The 26447-nt window shown below is 38.6% G+C and overlaps 1 protein-coding gene across 1 annotated transcript in view; it reads right to left on the bottom strand.

Annotated features, from left to right (window-relative positions):
* The window catches only part of LOC127577482 (dynein axonemal heavy chain 5-like), a 146682-nt gene that overhangs the window by 75643 nt on the left and 44592 nt on the right, over positions 1–26447 (bottom strand). Inside the window, 11 exon segments of the mRNA XM_052028706.1 lie at positions 4342–4514; positions 4970–5194; positions 5637–5849; positions 9143–9299; positions 10918–11081; positions 12025–12178; positions 14899–15098; positions 16793–17033; positions 20057–20295; positions 21385–21447; positions 23731–23949. Of these exon segments, the coding sequence (XP_051884666.1) occupies positions 4342–4514; positions 4970–5194; positions 5637–5849; positions 9143–9299; positions 10918–11081; positions 12025–12178; positions 14899–15098; positions 16793–17033; positions 20057–20295; positions 21385–21447; positions 23731–23949 (2048 nt within the window).

The raw sequence follows: 26447 nt of genomic DNA on the forward strand, positions 1-26447 counted from the left end.
GCTGCTAATTTGTTTTGTTCTTAATGGATTGAATGTTTCTTCCTTCAATATTTTAGATTCTATGGTTCCACTGATTGCAAATTTAACTTGTTTACTTTGGCTGGTTCGTAATTTATCGGAGAATTTATTAATTTCTGGAAGACAGTGTATTTCTCCTTGCCACATTTGAAAAGGTGGCATTTCTAAACCATTGTTCCTTAACAATCTATAGAAGCATCATGGAACTGGACAATTCTGGGTGCTCTGAAACTCACACTGTCCAAATGTTAAAATAAATTAACTTAGACTTTTTTGGGAGGTGGGGCATGTTTGTTTATCAAATGGGCATTGAGTTTATTATAGCTGTGTTGGTACTTGCAGTGTAACCATCACTTCTGTAATGTGATGAGGTTATTTACATCACAATTTGCCATATTGAAGTGTAAATTAACATCACAAAAGACTTTGCTCTGCCTCTAGTTTCCTTTGTCCCAACTCGAACTTCATTTGCGGTTGTTCTAACTAACTTTGCTAGTTGCACCTGGGCCTCAGAAATCCCCGGTGTACTCCCAGGAAAGTGTTTTAACGCCTCCTCCTCAAATACCTTCTTCACCACATAATGGCCAGCTATGAGTCTCTGAATATCTGCCTTTACTCATAGATCGCGTTACTGCCTCAAGATGTAGCTCTGCATCAATTTTCACCAAATCAGGCTTCCTCATCCCCTGCAATCCTCCAGGGGTTGGATTTTTCAAAAATGTATCCATTGTTGCTGGTTTCCACACACACAAACCAATTAAAAAGAATTTTATCAGACCGACCACAATCAGTCGACTACAAGACCCCAATTTATTCAAACCCGGACCTCTAGTACCAGTCTTGAGTTAGTTTTCAGACCACCCTCGTCAATCTTGGGATCGATCCTGGACGAGCCCCCAATTTTGTCACGTACCAGCAATAAAAGAAACTCACCGAGTCATGGATAAGTGTTAAAAACTATTTTATTAATAACTACTTATGATAATAAGAAAAAAAAGTAAAAATGTTATAATGTTAGAAGTAAAATTGTTAGATCTTAAACATTAACCCCAAAAACTAAACTCGAAGTGTGTGTGTGGCAAATTCCTAAACTCCAAGTCCAGGAATAGTTCTCAAAGTTCAGTTCAGCAAGCTGTAAGGTGAAACGTGTGCAAAGGCTTCTGCAAAACCACCGTTAACTGATGAGGAAATATAGAGAGAAAACAGAGAGTAATTACGAAATCCGATTGTTCCACGATGGAACCCATACGACACCTCAATCACTGATGATCTCCATTCCTTTGTTCCGTAGTATCTGCCACCCCGAAAGGCATCCGAGACGTGGCCGTCCACACAAATACCTGTTTCCTTCTACAGGTTAACGACAAAGTGGACTCCACTGGATTATTCCAAAAATCCATACGTGGATTGTAGTGACAGACACAGTTATTGTTTTTCATCCATCGATACAGAGACCAGCAGGCTGGTGTCTCTCTCTCTCCTCTGACTCTGACTGTCTGCTCAAACAACGTCATCACGTCCTTATCTCCTGTTGCCGTCATCACTCTACACACACACACACACACACACACACCCACACACTACTGTACTATGTCTTAAAGGGACATTCGCCAATAGTAACCTAATCCGTAACATTACCACAGGTATGCAGGAGTGCAGAGTTGTGATAACAATCAAATCAACCATGATATTATTAAATGGCAAAGCGGGCTTAAAGAGTGAATAGCCTAAACCTGCTCCTAACTTTAATGTCCACATGCTGTTCTCCACCGGGAAGGCCTTATATTTCATCTATGTCTGGGGACAATTGGCTTGTGCAAAAAAAACTGAAGTCAGGACAGTCCTTCAGCAACTGTTAGGACACTTCATGCAGACTTTAGAAATTTTAAATAACTCTACAAATCACTGGTAGAGCTTTACATGGTTTAACAGGCCTTGATGTGGTTTAACAGGCCTTGATGTGGTCCAGCTGTTGTAGTTATAGTTATCTTGCTTGCTCTCAATCATAGTGAATCACGCCTCCCAGTGGTCCTGCTGGGCAACAGCACTAATTTAAGGGCCCAGCGAAGTTAACAGGCCAAGAACTATCTTGTGACCTCTGAACTCACCCAGAGCAGGGGTTTTGCAAGAAAAGAATGTTGATTTCAGTTGTGTCAAAGGGATGCTTTGTGGACCAGGACCTATGCAGTGCCATTCTCCTGCTTGGCTGCTCTGGATCCCTCCAACTATCAGGACATCCTGTCCAGATGACCTTGGGCAGAGACATTTGACTGAGGTCAGAACAGAATATCGTCAATAAAGATGTGGAGTATTGTCAGTTCATGTTGATATGAGACACAGGAGTTTTCAATGGACTTATGTTCTTAAACTAATGCCAATGAAGTGTTTGCAATTGATGACACCACTGTAGCCTGTATGCTTACATGGAAGTCTTGCATGTTGGAGCATGAAAATGGTTTGCAATAATCACAGATAAAGTTGTGCTTGTCTATTATGTGTGTTGGTAAGTTGGCATTAAATGGTGTAATTACCAGTACTATAACCTCCTGCACAGTTACCTCAGTGTCCTGCCCCAAAAACAGTTATAATGCCATGTTGGAGCTATTAGAAGAAACCAACCATCCAACAACAGGTGTCCGTCTCACCTCAGGCAGACGTGCTCGGCCCAACAGTCTCTAGCCTTTAACAGTATGTCTGCTCTGAACCTGCAGCCCATCAAGCTTGTTGCTTAGTTGCTGGATAGTTGACTTAGCAGACATGCTGCATAAATACATGGAGTTGGCACTCATTTTATGGGTCAATTCCCACTTGTATGTCTGGATGGTATGAGTGGAGAATCCTTCCATTTGCTGAGTTCATGTTCAAGTGTGTGTGTTTAAGCAAGAGCGTTAGGCCCCAAAGTATCAACACTCGTTAAATCAGCGTGACATCACAATCTGCCTACTCTGCATACACCCCACCAACATTACCTGCTCATGACCCATCAATCACCCCGACAGGGCAACCAGCATTACTCTTGCACACTGGACCCAATATTAGAACCAAATCTGCTCTCACTTTACCAAAAATATTATCTGTCACCAAGTCACTAAATAGCTATTAATGCTATTAATGGTCTAGGTGACGTTAGTGCTAAAAAGATTCATTTACTTAAGTTGTAATGAATTCACAATGGTTATTAATTTTAATGGGGGGGGGAGAGTTATTATACTTAGCCAATCACTGTTTCAGTAACAGGAAAGATCTGAGGGGTGCCAAAAAGCTCAGGAAATTACAGTATGTCTTGTGTTATGACTTAAGTCACACATTCTGTAATTCCTTGGAGTTTTGCACTATAACTAGAATGTAGTTGAACCATTAAGGAATTCTGAGACAGAGTGCTAAAATTATACATCTCGGTTTTTGATATTACACCTGGTACTTCAAAGTTTTTGAGAAAGGTTTTGAAGCATAAATAATGTAATGAACAAATTGATTCTGTCAGTGGTCCTCCTGAGCCAACTGAGATTAAATGTAATTTCCACCTCAGTGCTCCTTGTAATTGCTGCTTTACACATTACATGCCATGTGCTAAAAATAGCTGCATAGATAGAAACTTCATGTTGTACCCTGAAGCAGAATAGTAAGTAGCAAAGACACCTTCATAATCTGGAACTGTTTAATTCTTCCCTCACTGTCAATGGATTTAAATCCTAGAATTCCCCACAGTCACCACCAGTAAACACAGTGGTTTGAAAAGGCAACTCACCGCCACCTTCTCATGGGAAATTATGAATTTGCAATAAATACTTCTTTGATAAGGACACATACATTTTAAAAATGAATAAAATTATAATAAAAAGTTCTTACATTCTAATTAAATATTTGGGTATCCAAATTACAATGCAATTACTCAAGAATGGATGCTACAGTCAACTAACACATGGAGCTTTCATCCTCAAACCTGAATTTGTAGTGTTGTAAGATCTTTAGCATCCTACTGCATGCATATTGCAGAAATCCTACAGGACAAGTGGCTGATTTTACCTAAGTCAACTGGGCTGAACAACTGTTCAGATGCTTTACAGTGAGAGAGAGCTTGTGTGCACAATCCAGAATTTAACCAAAAAAGTTCCTTTTACATCATGCTCGAGTACCAAGCTTTAGAAGGCCCTGAATGCAGGCTGCCATACTTGTTGGGAGTAGATTATGGGTTAAGATGGGCCCCATTGGCCCACAAATCATCATATGCAGCAACAAAATATCGAGGCTACACATTTCACCAATACACTGCTGCCAATCAATCAGACTTCAGGAATTTATGCAGAATTGCAAAATCTATACCTGTCAGTGAGTGGAGTGATAACTAGTCTCTCAGTGCATCCCAAAAACTCATTTTGGTAAGTAAAATCCACATCGGTAATTGCTATCTGCATTTTATCAGCATCTTCATTGAAGTAGAACCTGCATTGTCTCAACCATTCAAAGTCAGTCGGAGATTTTATCTGCAACCGACACTGCAAGAAATTAAAATTTTAAAAAAATCAGACCTTACTTTGCAGTTTCAGTCCCAACAAGAAACATATTTATGCTAATACAGAATCATACAGCCGGTTGTAATGCAAGCTTGATTTAATTTTATTAATAATGTGATTCTTAGCCAAGAAATTCCTCAACCCACTAACTAGAAGCAGACGATGTTTCATCCCTGTAATGGCTGTAAAGTTTGGGTCTCTTTCATGAAGATGATCAAAATTTACAGCATGATCTTTCTCCCCCCAAGTTGATTGACTGATGAACGAAATGTTCTCCCAATCTTTTGCATGGATTTTCTTTCAGCTTGAAAAAGCCTTTTTGAAAAACAAAGATATTCTGTGTTGAAGATATGACACGAATATGTAATTATTTTAAAGATTAATCAAAAGGAAAAATATCACATCCACTACTGTCAAAAGACAATAAAAACAATTACCAGCTCATCGAAGATGTCTCTCTGATGGACATGAATGGTGATCAGAGTTTCATATTTCACACGCTCATTAAGATCTAAATCTTTGGTTGTTGTACCAATCAGTGTATTAAGCATTTCCAGAAAGTAGTGGTTTGTTGTCTGCATGATTTTACGGTCAGATTTTGCAAGCCTTAAGGCATCTTGTGCATCTCTAGTCCAAATCATCTGAATGCCAAGAAGGCCAACCTGTGAAAAACATCATCTTCATTATTGATCACATTATAACTCCAGACATCTCTCATTGCTCCATGGAAATTGGTTAAAACAATTTTGACTCCAAAGAAGAGTTCCCACAATTAATTGCAGATCCCATTCCAAGTTCCAAGGTTTCCAAGTTAAACTTGACATTTTTTTTTCCAATGAACTAATTCACCAAACCAGTGCTTCGAACATCTGACAGCCAATGGCCTCCTGCATCCAAACTTGATGTACAAAGGCAAGTGATATTTAAATAAGAAAACAATTCACTTTGGAATCAGAGAAACACAGGCAATTATTCCAGTTGAAATCAAAATCATAAGTTTTCTGTTGGATTATTAATGGGGATCACAATCAAATTTCAAAACTCCAATGTTATACAGAAATTAAGAGCAAAACCACACTTCCATAATCTGATCTTCCAACCTACCTGAGCACAGAAAGCATTCAGGAAATCAATAAGGTTAAAGTGTTCCTCTTGTATTATATAGGCAGCAGTCCGAATAATGCTGTGCAGAGAACTCTGAGACTCCATAAGAAGAGAATTCAGCCAAACTTCAACATTTCCTTCTGCAACAACTGGCTTATCCAATTCAATAGTGTCTCCTTCTCTGGAGATTATAGCCAAAATGCGATCATAGATCTATACAGCAAAGATGTAGAGTCGTGACCCAAATAATACGTTTGTGAAAAGAGCCATGCTTCCAAAACTCAACACACGTTGTGCAAGGTATAAAATCAACTCATAACAATGAGAATATTATTTCAGTTATTCACTCAATGTACTTTACTATTTAATAGTTATGTGTGACGTTGTAAACATTTTGTCAAGATTTCCAATGCTGAGATTTGTAATGAACTCATAGACACTTTCTAAAAGAATCTATTTACAAACAGCAATACCTGAGGAGGTCTTCGCAAACACATTTACAATGTCACCAGAAACCAGAGGAATTCTTGCCCCTGCATTTTGTCAGCCTGGCTCAGTTGGTGGCTGGGGCGTCCTCGTGTGTCTGACCATACAGCTTGTGGTTGAGTAACCGAGAAAACAATCTGTATTTCAATTTTCCATAATATGAAATCCTATTTCCCATTGAATCCCACATTACAAATGGAGATGCGTTCCTATGGGATATTTTTCTCTCAACAGCAATGAGGAGTATTGCAGCTGCTGGTTCACAGCAGGGGGCCATTTGAGAGATTGTGCTTGTCAGTTTCCAAAGCAAATCTCTTCAGTGGCCACCACCTGTGTTTGGAGGCTCAAGGGACTGCAGATGCTTATCATCCTCCAGCCTTAATTTTGAATGGTGGCATACACTTTTAGATGCATATGAAATACAGGTTAAATAGTTTAATGATATAACTCACAACAAATAATGTTGATGTTTAGACTTACAATTTGCACTTAAATTTGTTGACCCTGTTTCAGACATCTTGGGGGCAAATGATATGGAAAATTCTTGGAAAAATAAACTACTAGAGAGCAAAATGAAACTACCACGCTAACAAAAAACACTGCATTATCCGTCAAGAAATACAAGTTGAAAACAATAAAAATTTGTTGTTTATTTCACATTTTGTGTTAATTTAATATTTCCCCTACATAAATTCCAAATTTTATTTGATATCTCAGATTTGTGGCGATTTGTGAATTCTGTAAGAGTGAATTTCCATTACCCGAACAGCCGTAACACACTTGTATTCACTAAAACTTAATGATCCACTGTCCAATTGTTCGGGAGCCCTGATGGTTCTGGTTCCCACACTTCCTTTAACAGACCAAAGCCCTGGTTGCCGTGCTCCCTTTAATACATTGGGGCCCTGTTTTACTGTAATTTACTTTCTTCATTGAATGGATAGGGAAAGTTCTACTTGGCAGAAAAAAATGCAAAACAAAGAATTGATAAAATAGAGAATTAGCAAGGTTGGCACAGAGGAATATTGGAAGATAGGAATAGGAGTTCACCAATCAAAACCTAATCCACTATTTAATGAGATACTGATCATGACTGACCTATGATCCCAACATTGTCCAATATCTCTTTGTACCTTTGTTAATACAGAATCATAGAATGGCTCCAGCAGGGCAGGAGGTCATTCTGTTCATCATATTTATACTAGCTCCACAGTGATCCATATTCCCACAAATTCTTTGTTTTTAGATACTTCTCCAGCATCTTTATGAATACTAGTTTAATCTGCCCCTGGTAGAGAGTTCCTGACCCTAAGCAGTCATTGTGTTAAAGAGTTTCTCCTTGTATCATTGTTAGTCACATCACCTCCATTCTATGTCCCCTCATTCATGACACATCTGCCAATGGTAATAGTTTCTCTCTGCCAGTGCAGTGTACTGCATTCAGCTGTCCACCATCTGTTCTCCTCAACACTGGAGATACCGACTACAGACTGGGTAACGACTTTACAGAACACTATTCCATCTGCAAGGATGACCTTCAGCTTCCAATGTCTATCATTTTCATTCTCCATCCCACATCCACTCCATCATTAATGTGTCCTATTGCAACAAGGTTTAACATGACCTAACATGTCATCTCGATCTAAGCATATTACAACCCTCCTGACTCAATGCTAAATGTAAAAATTCACAGCCTTTCCAGTTTGTGTCAGAACTGGCTAGTTCTGCTGCAGGTTCCTCAATATGTAACATTAACTCAGTTTTTCTTTCTCCACAGATGTAATTTGACCTCCTGGGTATCTCCAGCACTCATTGCAGATTTCTGGCAACTGCCATATTCTCCATTTCACATTCCAACACATTTTTTCTCCTTCCTCTGTTCCTTCTATTTACATCTCCTCCAAGTAGTTCAACTGTGAACAACAAACCTGCACCATCCTGTCTCAGCTGCACAAACACCTTTGCTATCACTTGGTCTCCATGCCATCATGAGCATTCAGTTATTCTCTCCACCCATCCTCCTTCTCTGCACCTTAAAATGTTTGATTTCTAACTTCTCTCAGTTCTGATGATAGGTCATTATTCTGTAATATTAATTCTGCTTATCCCTCCTCAGATGCTTCATGAACTGCTCAGTATTTTTCAGCAGCTTCTGCTTTTACTCCTCATAACTTCCACTATTCCAGGAAGAACAATCCCACCTTCACCATTCTAGCCAGATAGCAAAGTCTTTCACCCCAGAACCATTCAGGTAAATCTCTCCTGCAGTCTCACCGACGCCTTTACATTTTTTCCCAAAGTGGAACCAAGAATTGGACAGAAAACTCATTATGGCTGAACTCGTATTACATAAAGCTCCATCGTGATTTCTTTGCCTCTATTTATAAAACCCAAGATCTTGTATGCTTTTTAAAATATTTTCTCAATCTGCTCTGCCACTTTGAACAAACCATGCAAATGTACCCCCAGATTTCTCTGTTCTGTAGCCCTTTTAGAATTATTGACTTAGAATCAACGGCTAAGAGTTCCAAACTTCTGCCCATCTTTATACGTAAAACTATTTCCCAAAATAATTTCTAAAAGGTTTCACTCTAATTTTTAATCTCTGGCCCCTATTCCTGGTCTTCACAAGCAACAGAAATAGTCAGTTCCTTTTATTCACCCTATTATTTCCCCATAATATCTTATGAACTTTGATCACATCACCCTTCAACTAATCTAAATTCCATGGAATACAAACTGGAATATGAAATGGTGAACTGGATTATAAGGATTAAATGCTTTAACTTGCTGCTTAAGTTGATGTGCAAGAATTACAGAAATTTCAAAATAGGAGACAACTTGCCCATTGTATGTGTTCCAGTGTTACCACTAAATCATGGCTACTTTAATCTAGTTTCTACACACGTTCTCCACTCCTGAAATGGAAAATTTCATTGTTTGACATTAATATACTGAAAGTTTTCTGAAAGGAATCCACATTATCTGCATATATAAGATAACGAATAATTCAAACTGACCTTCTCGTGAAACAGGACTGATTTAATATTGTCAAATACATTAAGCAAATGAGCTTGTATGGTATGAGAATCAGATGCTTGGCCCAGGATCTCGAGCAGACTGGGATCAGATACAAAGAAGAATCTTGGAAACATCAGCCGCTTCTTTTCCAGGTAACTAATGATTATTAGCAACCAGAAGGGTGGTGGGGGGGGGGGGGGGGGGGGGGTAGGTGGGGAGGGAAAGCAGACCAAAGGTAAATTTCAGTTTCAACAAACAGGGCTTTCCCTACACGTCTGGGAAAAAAAATAATCTGCATTAATAAAAATAAAGAAGAGAAATTCTAATTAGACAGAAGTCTACATCCTTATGAAGTTGTGCACATACCCAGATTTAAATCATTGTGACTTTTAACATCTAATTAATATTACTGAATTTGTTCTGATTTTGTTTTTTTTTACTGCAGAATCTATTTACACTCTATTGACACTACAGATTCAGCAATGGGTTACAGCGGTGTAACATTCACACACTATTGAAAATAGTACAGATAAATACACCCTTGTGCAAAATTGCACACATTACTTAGATGGTGAAACACTCCCCGATATTGGCAATGTGAGAGGCAGGATGGCAGTTCATGCCCATTTATTTAGAACAATGTCATGAATACCAATTGCACCTTCCATGGTGGAGAAATAGAGGGAAAAAGGCAGCCTGTCTACCAAGACAATTTGCTTCAATCAGTACCTACACTAATTATTATGGAGCATCTGAAGAGCAGGGACAAAATTACTAATCGCTGATTAAAAACAAATGGATCTGCAGTTAATTATCTCATGTTGCGGTACAATGGAATCTGCCTGCAACAGGATAAGAAATGATCCCCCAGGAAGTATTTCAGAACCGATCCAGTATTGATATTCAAACTTTATTTACCCACCGTTGACTTATTATCAAGAAATGGTGAATTTTACATTGGTACATTATCCTGCAATTGGGTGATTTTATGTTTGGGTCTAAGATACTACGAGCTTTCCGACAGGAATCTATGTAATTTGCTATTATAAGGTAATTGAACAATGAGGTTGGTGTACTCCACCACACTGCCAGGCAAGAAGCAGTGGTTACTGAACTCATAGGAAATGGGACAATGAGAGATTGAGTCATCGGCGACCAAGATCATATCCAGTTCAGATTCCTTTCAATTTCTATTCTGCAACTCACAATGCCAGCATGATCGTTTATAACTGTCATTTATTTCTCCTCTTTCCAAATGGCCTCATTCATCTAGACAGCTCTGAAAGTACTGGGTCACCTGGACAATCTTAATGTACACCCTTTCATGGACATCCCCTTTTTTCTCTCCACCTTTTCCAGTTCTGATGAGAGGCCATTGGCCTGAACCATTAACTCTTGTCTCTTTCTCTGTGGATGCTGCCTGACCTGCTGACTATTTCCAGCATTTTGTGTTTTTATATAGAAATAATATTTGGCAGAAGCCTGGATTGTGTTAAAGAAGACCTGAAGTTATAGCATTATTCACTGCAAATGGGGGCCATTGGTTCATTGTCCATTCTAAAGCAGTACAGAAAGAAACAGTAAAATGATTAATGGTAGAGGATTATGTAAAGTCTCACTCTTTTTCGCCTGTGCACTATAAACCAATACCAATACTTACTAGACTCACTTACTCAGTCATTTTAATCCTGACCTGAATCTCATTAATATTTCATCACTGAAATATATACGTAAACTCAAAATTAACACTGCTACACACAGTTCCAATATTTACCCAGTTAATGATTTCTGACATATTTCAAGTTGCTCCAGAAGATGAGGAAGCAGCCGAATCATAGCTTCATCTCCCATGCAACACTGAACCACATTAGGAATTTCATGGGCACGGCTCATTATCTTCATCCATGACTTGTCAATATTGGAAAATCTCTTTGCTTCCTGTTATCACATAATAGACTTGGTAGATTCATCTTTGAAATTCATTCAGGTTTGTTTTAAAGAAGGAAACCATCATGTGCACCCTGTATTTCCTTAGCCGACATTTAATTTTGCAATTTTTCAAACTCCTGCCAAATCTGGGTTTTTTGTTCCATCACTTTGTTTTTGGGAAACAGGCAGAAAGTTTATTTCAGACCTCAAAAAAAAATTGCAATTGATTCCAGTAGATTACATAAATGTGGGGGCAGAAGAACATGTTGATGAAGAAAAAACATTTCCAAAATACTCTTGCTATGTAACCAAATGGAATTGAAGTCCTAATACAGACCGTTCTGCCCAATTTTTAAAGTTGATATATCAGAATATTTCTTTTCTTTGCATAATCTGCAGTTAGATTCCTTCATTGCTATTTATGCAAAGTAATAAACAGATATTTAATATTGAGATACTACAGCGCAAATCAGTTCCTCATCAGTGTGTCTCTCATTCTGGTAAGCAGATGCAATATAATTACAAGCCAGTTTCCATTGAGAATGAAGCTCTTTACATGAGTGAGGTGCCATTGCCTAAGGTGCATCACTGGCATCAATCAACACCTTGAAGCTAAGGCAGCAAGTGCAAGCCTTTCTACTCCAGTGCTGTTATTGCCCCAGTAACAGTTACCCAGGAAACACCAGAGTTTACCTCTGATTTCCTCCCATCTGTTCAGAGATTCTGCAAATTTCCAGCCACTTTCCCGCTCAGACAGCTCAGGGAAGGCAAACTGAATGCAGGGGCTTGAACGTACTTGATGGAACTGAGCATGAAGATGTGAGCATTGATCGTCACCACAAAGTAACTCCTTTGCTTGCTTTAGTAAGGCCACTTACTGTCAGGAAACATTTGCCCATTAATTCAATACCTTGTTACTTTGTATAATCATTTCAGATCAACCACTGCTGACCTTTGGTAGCTGCTTGGCAATGTCTCCACCCACAAACACTGCTTCCAGATATATCCATAGGTTTTGTACAGTCAACCAGCTCTCAATGATGTCTGTTGTGGTGGACAAGTTGTGCACCCACTTTTGAATAAGTGCTTTAAATGGAACATTGTACCTAAGGAAACAAAATACTTGTGTGAAATAAGTTACTTTGCTTGTGGTATTTAATTTGTGTTCAGTTTTTCACCATAATCGATATAAAGTAGAACTTTAGTGCAATATAAACCCAATAGGGAATTTAGAAGAAACATTTTCACTCATTGGATAATGAGGATGTGGAACTTAATACTATGGAGTGGTTGAAATGAGTAGTACAGGTACATAAGGGAGGGCTGGACAGACACAGGAGGGAGAAGGGAAAAACAGGCTACGTTGATAGATTTGGATGAGTAAAAATGGAAGGAGGGTCAAGTGTGGCAGAAACGCCAACATGGACTGGTTGAGCCGAATGGCCCGTTTATACCACATGTCCCACGTATGTAATCTTGTATTTGCTTATGAGAAGAGGGTGGCACTGCCAAGGAAAGTATTTATTGTTCACCTCTACTGGAATCTGAAGCAATTGTGTTAAACTTAAATAAGGAGAATTACAAAGGAATGAGATAGAGCTGGCTAAAGTGGACTGGGCAAATAAACACAATAGCAGACAATTAGGAGAAAAATCTATGATTCCCATCAAAAATATAACCCCATGAGGAAGAAAGGTTCTGGGGCGTATGCTGGAGAAATGAACCAACTTTGACTAAACAAGGAAGTTAAGAAGGATATTAAGTTGAAGAAGAAAACATACAGGAGGCAACATTTCGTGGTAGGCCCGGAGACTGGAATAAATTCAGAATCCAGCAAGGAAGACTGAAAAGGTAATCAAGGAAAAAATAAACTGACAGCAAATTGTGTGAAAAATGTGGGAAGTGACAACAAAATACATAAAAGGACAAGGTCAGAGTGAACATAGGCCCTTAAAGAATGGGGCTGGGAAAATAGAAGGTTCTCGTACATGAAATTGATTCAGCAGTTCTAAAGCCTGCATTTGCTGCAGCACATAATCAGGAAGGTTTTTATTTCAAGGGTATTGGAGCTCACAAGTAGGGAAGTCTGACTACAATTGAGTGAGACCACATTGAGAGTACTGCATATAATTTTTGATCCTTATTCAAGCAAAAATGGAGGCAATTCAGAGAAGGTTAACTACTTTAGGAGGGATTGTCTTGTGAGGAAAGGTTGAATATATTGGGTGTGTACTCATTGGAGTTTGGGAAAAAGAGAGGGGATCTTATTGAAACATACAAGATTCTTTGGGGGAGAAACAAGGTAAATGCAGGGAGGATGTTTCCCCTCATGGGAGAGTCTAGTCTCAGAATAAGGGGGTGGCCATTTAAGACTGAGATAAAGAAAAATTTCTTTTCTCAAAGGTGAGCCTTTGGAATTCCATGCCCCAGAAAGCAGTAGAGGCTGAATCCATGGATATATTCAAAACTGAGAGACAGGTTTTTAATCAGTGAGGGAATCAAGAGTGATGAGGAAATCCATGGATATATTCAAAACTGAGAGACAGGTTTTTAATCAGTGAGGGAATCAAGAGTGATGCAGATAGGGTGGACAAGGAAAATTAGATCATCAATGATCTTACTGAATGGCCCCTTGATCCTATTTCTTATGGTCTAATTGTTCACTGAATTGAGTAGAAATTTAGGGTGTCTATTTCAGACAGCAGTTAAGAATAGGCAGATTGGTAGTCTGTAGTCAAATTATTACTTTTTAATAAGTTTAATAAAATTTGTCACTAAATGAATTTATTTTAACAAACACTGGTGCCCAAGGAAAAGTTGATTAAGGCTTTTTTGTAAGTACAAGCCATTTACAAAAAGTATAATGATCATAATCCAATAACCATTGTTTTCAAATTGAATCTCATCATAGCTAAACTACTCACTACCCTTCATTCATTCTTACTTCAGATTTTCCAATCATTCATAATTTTTATGGCACACAATATAACTTCAGATATTTTACTATATTGTTCAAGTTGTTTGACCTCTTGAAGGTCACATTTTAAAAGAATAAACTGTCTAATGCTAGATTACAAAGCTGAGATTTAATAAACTATCTTAAAATATGCCATGTATTTAAAATGTTACATTTCAGATCCTGCACCACTCTACAGACAGCCCAAGCACTCTACTTTATTCTTGCATTTTAATTAACCTTTTAGAGCTGTGAATATCCTCATCTTCCTCAATCTTCCTGACCTCTTAAAATCTATAGATTAAGATACAAGCTTTGCATTACCTGAATACTAAATCTTAATATATCCCATCATCCCTCTATAATTGACTTTTGTCAAATCCATGTTCTCTGAGTCCTGACCTATAGCCTTGGTTTCTTCATTTGTTTTTCTAATGAAAAATTAGTACATTGAAACTGAATAATATAAATTAAACTATTCAATTAGTTCTTGCATTAACTAGCTCTTTGATTCCCACAAATGCATAACTGATTGTTGAGATGGTATTGACTGATATACTTAATGGAATCCTCTAATAACTTACAATGTTGGATATGTACATTTGATTCCCAATATATATGACTCACTGAACAGATATTCTAATTGCTGCAAGCGACAGCAATAATTGAAATTCCCTGGAGATAGATAGTAACCAAATGAAACACTAGCTTAGCTGGGGGATTAGACAGCCAAAGTCCAGTCAAAAATATACCAAAACAAAACATTTCATTCCACCAGTTTTGTTTGTTAAAAGCTGAACCATTTGGTTTCCTTTTACAACTTAAAGTTAACTAAGCCATTTATGTACAGGGCACACACTGAGACCTCACCTGTTATTCAGGAGGGAACCAAGAACCATTAAACTATCTTCCGCAAAAGAGATGATCTCAGAGGTGTTGTCACCTCGCAAAAGCAGCTCACCACGTGATTTGAAGTTGGCAAATGTGAAGTACTGATTATCCCACTCTGCAACGACCTGCTTCAGCTTCTGTTCAATGTCTTTTTCTTTCACAGCACTGATGCAAATATCCTAATACCAAAAAACAGAAACCAAGTATGAGTTGAACAGAAACCAACAGAAACCAACAAGCTTCCTCAAATCATTTTGTGATGAAACTAACCAGTTACAAATGAGAATACCACAGTCTGAATACTTTTCTTTAAAAATGAGCAGGTTCTTGGCGAAATGATGCCCATGGGAAAAAAAGAAAATCAACCATAATGATTAATATCTAGTATTAAAAAATAAAAATGGATCAAAATCAAAGAGGAAACAGACATGACATATTCTTGAATTTAAAGTTAAGTTAGCAAATCTGTTAATAGTTACTCTATACATTCACAGGGGTCTGTAAAATAAGGCAGCTTAGTAATTCTTGTGTAAGGAAAGTTAAACTTTGGTGAAGTGTTGATAAGTATATATGTAGATGGCAATAAAACCTTGAATAACCCCATGATCCTTGCATCTGTTTGCAATATACAGAGGGTCATAATTGGGGTGGGAGGCAAGTTCCCAGCCTTAGACTTCATGGCCTGCAACCTGGTGAGGTAGTTTCCTTGCAGTAACATTGTAGTGGGCCTCGCAATGCTGTGGAGTCCTGCTTCACCAGAATGGCTCCTGCCATCCACAAACCTCATGATTGGGTAAAAATCTCAGCCATGACATCTAGGCACACATTGCTCATCAATGCATGGCATTGCAAATGCCTGGGATTCTCTGAGAATTGGCTCTTCAAACACATGTCAGCCCTGGATTTCAAACATATTTTCATTGACATTAGGTTGTATGGAAATGAGGGGGAGAGGGGGAGGGATGGTGTCATCATGTGACAAGCGCAGCTGGACCTTGGGCATTCAGATGACGTACTAAGAAGCAACATGTGGATGAAGAAGAGCAAGGGATGGCAGATAGAACTCTAGGTGTTTCCAGAGGTACCGACATGGAAGGTCAGAAAAGAATCTACTCCTGATAATGCTCTGGCTACGATTAAATATGCAAGAGACAAACCAAATAAAAGCAGTTCTAATGATGAGAGATATTGGAGGAACACGTTATGGTCATCTGTGGCAGAGACTGCAGAAATGTCAAAAAATGGCAAGGAGGGTTAGTTCACAGAGGATGGCCCTTGTTAATGATGTTTCAGTGCTCCATCAGTAAATAAAGGCTTAATTTGAGCACATCAGACATGAAGACAAGTTAAGATAAACTTGGCTTTGTGAGATGACAACTCATCCACGGAGTTTGAAGAGGAAAAGGAGTTGGTAGATGGAACAATATTTTGTATATCTCTTTAAATGTAATATTGCAAGTAATATCAGAGGAAATACATTCAAAGGAGTCATCAGATAAATTGTTGAATTAATCCAAGCCAGAAAACGGCCTTGATTTTCAAGTCCTTTCCACTTTGTGTATTGGTTCTTCTTTTAAAAGTCACTCTTTGAAGTTATTGCCAGAGACCTGATTACTTGATCATTTGAACCAGCTCACAAGGATGTGAAAACCAGGACCAGGAAGCAGATGTACTATAACATTTCTTCTGTAGTTAATTTCACCAGGAAAGAATCACTTAAACAGAATAAATTATTCTTTAAATTAGTTCGTAGAATGAAATAAAGCCCAGGGTTAAATTTTAAAATGAACGTCTAGAATTTCCTTCCTCTTTTAACACAAACTAATAATAAAAATACATTGCAATTCCAACATTTCTACAAATCAGAACACACCTCAATTTCTTCTTTGTACTTTAAAAGTGGGGCTTCCATTATGTTGGACAATTTAAATGTTTCACCGTCAACATCGAAGTCTTGGTTCATGACTTGGGCAATGCGGTGCCAGTGACGAGGCATCATAGCCTTATTGGACATCATCTCTAACAGGGGACAGCTTTCGTTGAAGTCATCAATGGTCTGCTTTAAATCAAGGTAGGCTGGCCATTCTTTCAAACCTCGAGGCAATTTGCGGCATCTGAAATGTATCATTATTAGATACCCATTGATTGTAACCTATACAAACAAAACCCGCAATTCCGAAAGGGTGCAGCTGGTAACCAGTCTTCGAAATATTGCTGCTATGAAAAAACACTTACTGAAATGAAAATGAAAAAACTCTGAAAATGCTTTAAATTGGAGGGAGGGTTTTTAAAAATAATAGCAATACTCTTTTGCAATGAAATCAACCAAAAGGAAATATAGCCAATCTGTGACAGCCTGATTTTTACAAAATTGAAAGCTCTTCCAGAGGTGTCCACTGAGTATTCACGAAACTGGTGTTTCATATGAAAACTGAAGGCTTAATACCTTAGCATAATTTAATCACTACAAAATAAAGAACCTTCCCAAAATAGTGATTTAAACCATCTGGAAAAGCAAGGGCATCCAGCCATCCTCATCTGGAGATAACCCCATCCAAGGTAAAAATCCAAGAATTCCTTCCAAGCACCATTGAGAGATTTTTTTCACACCACAGACCATAGCTGCTCGAGCGAGTGGCTCACCTTCTCAAGGGAAAATTAGGGGAGGAGAATAAATGCCAACTATGCTAACATCCCATAAAGCAGCCAAACCAAAGGTATCTTAAATTGTTAACAGGAGGCTGCCCAAAGGCAAGGTTTAAATTACTTCACAAAACTTATTGTGGGACTAGGAGGAGCTATCCTGCTCCTTCAGATTCTATATCACTTCGACTGCCCTCCTGATTGATTCCACATGCACAGAATGTGCTGAGGTCTTCAATTAGCATCTGAAGAGACTTAATTTTTCCAACTCAGGTTGCCTACTGCCACAACCAACATCTGTATACCACTGATAATAAATAATCATGGCCAATGAACCAATTTGCCTTGGCCCTGCCATTTGCCTCATTAGGTATGCAAGATGGTCCCTGCACTGCCATCGCACAGCACTTCAGCAACCAGTGTCTTTATTAAGCACAACATGCAATAAGATCAAGCACACCAGCTCTTCTCCAGACACTTAAGAACTTCCTGCCTATGAAAATTCACTCCTTTACCCAAGTCCTCAGAATAACCAGGGACAGGCAGTATGTGCCACCTTGGTACATTACTCCAAAATCAAATAATAAAATACAAGCTTGCTTATAAAATAACACTAGACTCAGTAGTAAACACAGTTGGCTTAAGTGAAATTAAAACCAACAATGAATCTATATTACAAATAATGGAACTTCTGTGAAAGTCAATAGCAAGTAATTATAAAGAGAAAAAGGTTGGTGCACTTTGTTAGCATCCCACAGTCTAGTCTCCTCAAAATGACTTTTATTCTTTAACACAGGTAAACAGCAAATTCTCGTCAGAATTTACTTACCCTCTAGCTTGTTTGCTGAGCTCAGAGCAAATACAGTAGAAGTTACAGAGATACGAGTTTTGTAACTACAAAAACAAATGATCAGTGGAGGGGAGAAGGTTCCTATCAGATCCTGAGCCAGAGACCAGCTGTTACTGCCAACATTCCCCTTACCTTCCTGGTGAGAGGTGGCAGACTTGGAAGAACTGTTCATTTCAACAACAAGCCAGTGACCAAAGTCCACACTGCCTAACACTAATTCTGAAAATATTGGTCAAAAGAATGTATTTATTCTCTGCTTAATGTCATTAATGAGTTCACATTGTTTTGTTTATAGGATTAATTGTTTAAGTCCTGTTGGAATTTTAAATCTGCACATATTGCAGTGGAATCCAAAGAAAATATATATATTATATAAATGGCACTTTGTGGACAAACAACTGGGCCATCAACTCCCATGAAAGATTTAACAGATTAGCGGCATCAATAAAACAGGAGATTCTATTGCAAGATTGGCAGAAATAAAATTTTATTCAAATATATTAAAAAGAATTTAATTACAGGTGAGGCATTAGAATAAGTTATTGGGATTGATACTGCAGAGTAGCATTCCATGCATTAAGGTTCAGAATGTAGGTTACAAAATATTTGCTGTGTTCATATAATGTGCAACAATAGGATTCGCAATGGGGAATTTTTATCCACGTTTCTGAGTGTTCCTTGCTAAGCTGAGAAGTAAGATTTGTGGGTGCGTCATTACTGCTGTAGTCTTCAGCATTGACAAGGCCCAAACACAACCTCCCGTGTATGCTGATACCAGTGCAGTGCAGGTTTTACTGGACAAGGATAGTTCAGTAAAGTCGATGGATTTTACCAAGTGGCATGCATTGCAACCATTACTACTAGGTGAGAAGTTGGTGAGCAGAGGTCAAACATTCTGGCCCCTTAGCCAATCAGAAATACTGTTCTATTGTTGTTCTAATGCATATTCCATTAAACCCTTCAGTTCAGATTGATTCAGCTCTCCAGTATCAGCAGATATTCAATCAAGCTTGCCTGTACTACTAAAAGTGAATCAATTCGTCACGAAACGGGCCCTTCAGCCCATGCCAACCATCAAGCTCCCATCAACATTAACCCCATTTTTATTCTTCCCACATTCCCTGAACTCCCCCCGGATTCTACCTCACGCCTAAAAACTAGTGGCAATTTACCAACCTACACATCTTTAGGATGTGGAAGAAAACCAAAGCACCCGGAGGAAACCCATGTTATCACAGGCAGAATGTGCAAACTCCACACAGACAACATCTGAAGTCAGGGTCGAACTCAGGACCTGGAGCCGTGAGGCAGCAGCTTTACTGGTTATGAAACGTTCCTGATTAAGCAGTGATGATTTCAGCAATGGGTGCGTTTGTATTACACCAAATTATGTACATCAGAACATTCATCTTCCTGATAATTTAGCTTTGCTGTTTTAAAATGCAGATTTGCCTCACTTCTAACATACCTACATAAGCTTTGAGCATGGCAAACAAGCTGAAAAATAAGTAAATCCTGATAAAATTTACAGACAATTCAAAATGGTTGCCCGCTTCTTTCTGCAAGTACTCTACTGCTCTCAATAAGTTCATATATTTGTGTATTATCAGAATAAAGTTGCATAGAATGAACAAGCTAACAAACCTGTTTTGAAAATCCAGAAGTTCATTATTTATCTTTTCTATATTCACCTCAGCCCAGAGGATGTCGAAGTAGCTGTTCACTGTGTTGATCACATTATTGTAGAGGCCATAAAGTTTCTGTAAAAGGTTCAGCTCTTTTTTTACCTCTAACAGCTGAGGGCACTGTGTAACCGGCAGCCCAAAGAGCTCCTCACCAGCAGTGTAAGTGATAAATTTGCGATAGAGGTTGTCAAAACGATTCTGAAAATATTTGACAGGAGATATTCTAATGAAGCTTTTGATCTGTGCAACTTAAGTCACCAGAACAACTCCCAAACTATAACATTGTGTTCAGAAACATAATTTTTAAATCATCTCAATTTACCTCAGAAAACATAGTTGAAGCTTAAAGTCAACTCAACTGATGACGTACATCAGTTCTCACAGTGCATTAGTCTTAGAAGTACGATGAGCAAAACTGTATCACTAGAGACTACTATGATGAACCATTTAGTTTCAAAAGAGGGAAGAGATGTATCCTTGACCAAAGGGTTCTGCCAAAGCAAAATGTCAGTTAATTCCTTTACATTGTAAGGACTGTGGGGATCATATTGCTCCCTACGATGTAAAGGTACTAACCTTTCTTGTTATCTTTAAATTGGAAAATGTGATCAAAATTTGCTCTTAAAAAGCATACTTTCAGTAAATAATTTATTTGGCAGATACTGTATATTGAAAAATATATTTCTTGTCACAAAGCTTTCAGATGGTCCCCGGTGAGGCTAGTTCTTTCCACTTTTGTTAATTGTATTAACAAGCATAATGGTACCACTCTCCACCTCCCGCTAACCCCCACCACCACTTCAAAAAAAACAGATTTGTCTAGCATATCACACAAATTCAGATTTATTTAGACCCTTTGAGGATCATACAACCACATAAATAAACTGACATAGTTCTAATTTATTCAGTGGTCTCATCTAATTACTTCACTTTGCATCTCTACCTCAGGGGCTGGATGAGTGATAGATGTGAGTATACACAGGTGGACCCTTGTGGCTTTTTCCAAATTGCTAGTGACCCATTAATAAATATTGAGCATTATGGATGGTACTCGCAATCAGTGTGACACTATAGCAGTTAACTGACTCATTAAACATTGATAAGTGTTACAAGATTCATCATTAGAGTCAGTGTTTACTTGGTCCAACATAATAAATCCTGCACTCACAAAAACAGACTTTAAGCCAAAATAAAACATGGACAATTATACATTTTTCAATGCAATGCAAAAAGATGGCCCCACCCAAGGAGGTAATTAAGCCCATACAAGCTCCATGCTCATTATACCTGATAAATAACCAATTGGTCATTAGCTTCTTGAGGAGACAAGCCAAGCTGCATGGGTCCTCCCTAATGAAATGGAAACACAGAAGGACTTGACTGTACAATAACAAACAGAATAGCAATGAATAGAACCCAAGAAATACCCTGACAGGCATAAGAAATAATGAAACCTTCTTCCTCAACCTCCACTGCTAATCCAAAAGGCAATTAGTGAATCCAACAGTATTTCAATGGAAACATCAAATTTGTTCATCCCTCTCTGTTCATCAGATGCTGCCTGACATACAAGTATTTCCAACATTTTGTGTTTTTATTTCAGATTTTGCTTTGAAAAATACCGGGGATCTAGGACTATAAGTATGATAAATACAGCATATTCTATACGAGGTGGGCCCCCACTATAATAACCACCTGCCTATCCCATTTATATTAGCTACCCTCTCACTTACCATAAATGTTTAGGTGGGATCACTGCTGGAGAACACCTCATTGATTCAAGGGACGCCATTTCAATTAAACTCGGCACAGTAATCTGCTTTATCTTAGGTAACTGTTGCTTAGTGTTTTCATATAAAATGACTGCATCTACTGTTTCAATTGGAGCATTAAGCTGACAAGGTAACCTTCCTATAGTAATACCACATAATTTTCAGAACTTTTGTTCACAAGAAGTGCCATGCAGTTCGGTTTGATATTTATACTGTATACTATAAAATTATAATTACAATTATTAAATAATATCAGGTGTAGAAGAAAAAAAATGCTGTTGTTGAATGTCTGTGCCATTCACTTTGGGGTTATCACATTGCATCAGAACCTTATCCTATCCTTACCCAAGTCTGCAATTTTCAACAGAGATGACAAAATAATACATGTCAGAATGGCACAACTTTTAGCCAAAAAATTAGAAGCCTAACACCATACGGCTAACATCATTGCTTCCAAGATCCACCATAATTCAGAGGAGATGTCAGGGGTAAGTTTTTTACTCAGAGAGTGGTGAGTGCGTGGAATGGGCTGCCAGCAACGGTGGTGGAGGCGGATATGATAGGGTCTTTTAAGAGACTTTTGGATAGGCACATGGAGCTTAGAAAAATAGAGGGCTATGGGTAAGCCGAGTAATTTCTAAGATAGGGACATGTTCAGCACAACTTTGTGGGCTGAAGGGCCCGAATTGTGCTGTACGTTTCTATGTTTCTATAATTCAGCATAAATTAAAATTAACATTCCTCATTTGTTATGCATGGCTATTTTTCTCTAAAGGGCTAATTCGAGGAGGGATGTAACTCCTTAGTCCATTTTAGCTCTGTACTTCAACTGCAAATTTCTTCTTCGACTACTACTGTAATAAGGAGACACCAGAGATTGCAGATGCTGGAATCTGGTGCAATAAACAATCTGCTGAAGGAACTCAGCAGGTCAAGCAGCATCTGTGGGAGGGGAAGGAATGGTTTACGTTGTGGGTTGAAACCCTGATGCATGTTTTTAACCTGAAACGTTGACAATTATTTCCAAACCCCAACCCCCACAGATGCTGCTCGACCCACTGAGTCCCTCCGGCAGATTGTTTGTTACTACTTTAATAATCCTGGTGTATTGGGACAATATTAATTTTGGCTCAGTTTGTTTATTGACTCCATCCTTTCAATATGAAGTGATAGTACCAGAATCACGTCTAAAATCCAATGACAATTTGCACATACATTAAACTTTCTCCGCTAAGCTTAACAATCCATTTTCTGTTGTGGCAAGTGCTGGTACATCAGTGAGCCTTTACTGGAGCATTCCTTTGATTCACTTATTTTGTGTTGACATCAGTACATCAGTCAAAACATCTCAGCACTGAACATTCACACTGATCGCCTCAGCCTGCCCGACATCAGCCCTCACAGGTAGTCTCTCCACAACGAGCCTTGTCAGATTCATTGCTGTGAGAGCGCCAGCAGAAAACAGGAATTCATGCCAAGTTCCTGCATCAGCAGCACACAGCAAGAGGAAGGGGAAGGGTTTGTGCCAGGCTCCCAGCACAACATGGGTGTCAGTAACGCATCTCCCTACATATAATGCCATAATGATCATTTTTTGGTGCACTGATTCCTGGAAAAACATGCTGAGTGCTAACTATTTGGCTTTCTGGTGTGAATTTCTGCAAACATTGCCTCAAGATCTAAAACTAAATCATCAAAGACATTTTAATCAGTTCAATGTTACTTATACTCAAGTCCAGCAAGCTGGAGTCAGGTCAATATATGTCGACAAATCACTTATCCTTGAAGATTTACAAACTAGGAAAAGTCAGGCCAAGTGGTTATCCAAAATATTATTGGGAGGAAATTGTTATTGCAGTACCTTTTCATAGTCTTGGAAAAAGGTATTACAATCTCCTAAAAATGTTTTAACATTGATGATCAGTTCAGCACGGAATGAAGGTTGTAAAGAAAGGAGATGATTTTGTACTTCTGTTCCATGCACGAGAAGCTTTTCCCAAGTGTAACGCAATGTATCCACTCTGTCAGAATCCTCCTTAACAACTTGCATCTCATATTTATTCAGCATGGCAAAGAATTCCTGCAGAATATTAAAATGGAAGCCAATAACAGAACAGATTTTGCTTTCAATGCCCCAATGTCTTACTTTTACCTGTGGTTTCATTATTATTCTCACTGACAAGAAAAGTTCTTTCAAAGTTGTCCCCGCATTTCATTCTGTAATCCCTGCAGCAACCTAGTTTGTTAATAATTCAAAGTTGAATGAAAATAATTACCCAGCGATGTGAAACCTTAATTTAATGCCAAAATTATTGGGCCAGATCATGCTCTGATGCAGCAGCTCAGTGGGGAATGACTGGCTATTTACCTCTGCTTTTTGGTACATTAAGGCAATACAACATCAAGGTATGGAACAGATGGAGGTCAGAAACACTGACCTCCTGCTCTGCAGCTAAGCTCACCACTGCTTCCAGGATGTACTGAACTGGGGGCCAAATGCATTTCATATCTGATCACTCACCCACAACCCCATGCATTTGAATCCACCTGGATGGAAGTGAAGTGAAGATGTTTAATTTTAATTTATATCAATGTTCTTAATTAATATTACATCAGGCAGAGAAATTTAGTGTATCTGCAGAGATCACGAAAATTGAGAGTCCAAATGTGAAACAACAGTCAAACCAAACCAGATACAGCCTTTGAATTATAAATTAATTTGTATTAAAAGATTGTAACTACAATTTAAGCTGCTGTGGTGTTTGAACAATGTTATTATTGTATCAGACTGCTGAAGTTTCATTTCATAGTAATACTTCTACTTTGCATTTCTAATACCGAAGCACTTGGTCCAGAAGGTCTCATTTCTTCTCACCTTATTAACACCTATATCTTTTCTTCCTCTCTTTTTTTTAATCTATCCTGATACCCTTTAAATCCCCTTCACATTATCAAATTGCACTATTGTGGATGCATTTTAAGATTCAGGATGAAAAAGATAGAGTTTTAGTATCAACAATGGAAGGATGTGCCCCAGGAAAATTAAAGATTATATTAGATTATTAAAGCATAGTTTAAATTTCCTTCATCAAAGCTGCTGGTCTTGGGCAGTTTCTCAGGACTGAGGATGACTTGCTTCCACTCCAGTTTTGTGGGTTCTGCAGTGGTTGATGAAGCCAATATGGCAACCTTAGACACGTCCACAGATGGGCAGGAGGTAGCTGATGAGGCAGGCAGGCGAGTAGTCAGTGACGTGGTCCACTTCTTCTGCCACTTATACAGGGCTTCTGTCTGCTCCAGATGAATGGCCTCAAGCTTCTCAATACCATCCAGAATGCTCCTTCTCCATTTTCAGTGGTTCATGGGCCAGAGACTCCCAGGAGTCAGTGGGAATGTTGCACTTCTTCAAGAAAGCTTTGAACACATCATTAAGCATTTTTTTCTAGATCTGCCTTGTAACCTCATCACACAACAGAGCGCAGAATAGTGTCTATTCAGGAGTACGGTGTCAGGCATGTGAACACCAAGGCCAACCCAACGCAGCAGACTGAGAATAACTGGGACCTCAATGATGGGCATGTTAGCCTGGGAGAGGATGCAGACATTGACTTCCTTACCCTTCTAGTAAATTATAGGATTATGCAGAGAAACATTGGTAGAAATTTTCTATGCCTCAAATGGGTTGGCAAACAGAATACTTTTCTGAAGTTTTATCACTAGTTTCAATATAAAACATCCTAAAAGCAAGTACAGTAAAATTGTAGTAATCCAGCATCCAATTGTAAGTAAGTCCCAATGGTTCAGCATCTGGCTCACTGATTTGTACACCAAATACTTGTTATCTGCAAACTTCCTATCCACAGACCTGCATATTCATAAGGCTGGCCAGATGTTAACAAGGAGCGTGGGCAAGTTGTGCAGCCATAGCTGAGGTCAGGGTCGGACACACCCAAGGTCAAGAAGATGGGTAGGTTTGTGGCTGGACCTGGGGCCCAGAAATTGGGCCAGTTGTGCTGTCGGAATCTGGGTCTTGAGTGCTTGCATAAAGGCTGAAGCTCATTGGGTCCTGTTTCCATGCCTTCTTTAAATTTATCAGCCATGTTTCCTGTTCACTTTACGTTCACGCTGTTCACTGAAAAATTTACTATAGTACTGTATAAAATGTAAAGAAAGTGAAATAAAAGTGTGTTGTGGTAAAAGGAGTAACATCCAATTGTCCGGATCTACTCATCCGGCACCAGCAAGGTTCCAAGGGTGCCAGATTATCAGAGTTTTACTATATAAGCATGTGTTAATTGTAAGGTGAACTGTTGCAGTGTCTTAACCCTGTACTTAGAACAACTATAACTCTTCTATCCCCACCCTTTCCAACCATTCAATGAGGTGGGAAATTACCCACAATAATGGACAACTTACTACTGGCAACACCAGCATCACAGTAAAGTTCAAACTGCCCAGATTCCTTCATAAAACCCTCTCAGGTCAATTCATTTTCTACCACTATGATCCTTTATCACAGAGCTGAAAAGACTAGATAATAACGCAAAATTCAGTATAATTATTACTTTGAATAAGGAA

The sequence above is a fragment of the Pristis pectinata genome, chromosome 13 (genome assembly GCF_009764475.1).
Source record: "Pristis pectinata isolate sPriPec2 chromosome 13, sPriPec2.1.pri, whole genome shotgun sequence".
NCBI classification, from domain to species: domain Eukaryota; kingdom Metazoa; phylum Chordata; class Chondrichthyes; order Rhinopristiformes; family Pristidae; genus Pristis; species Pristis pectinata.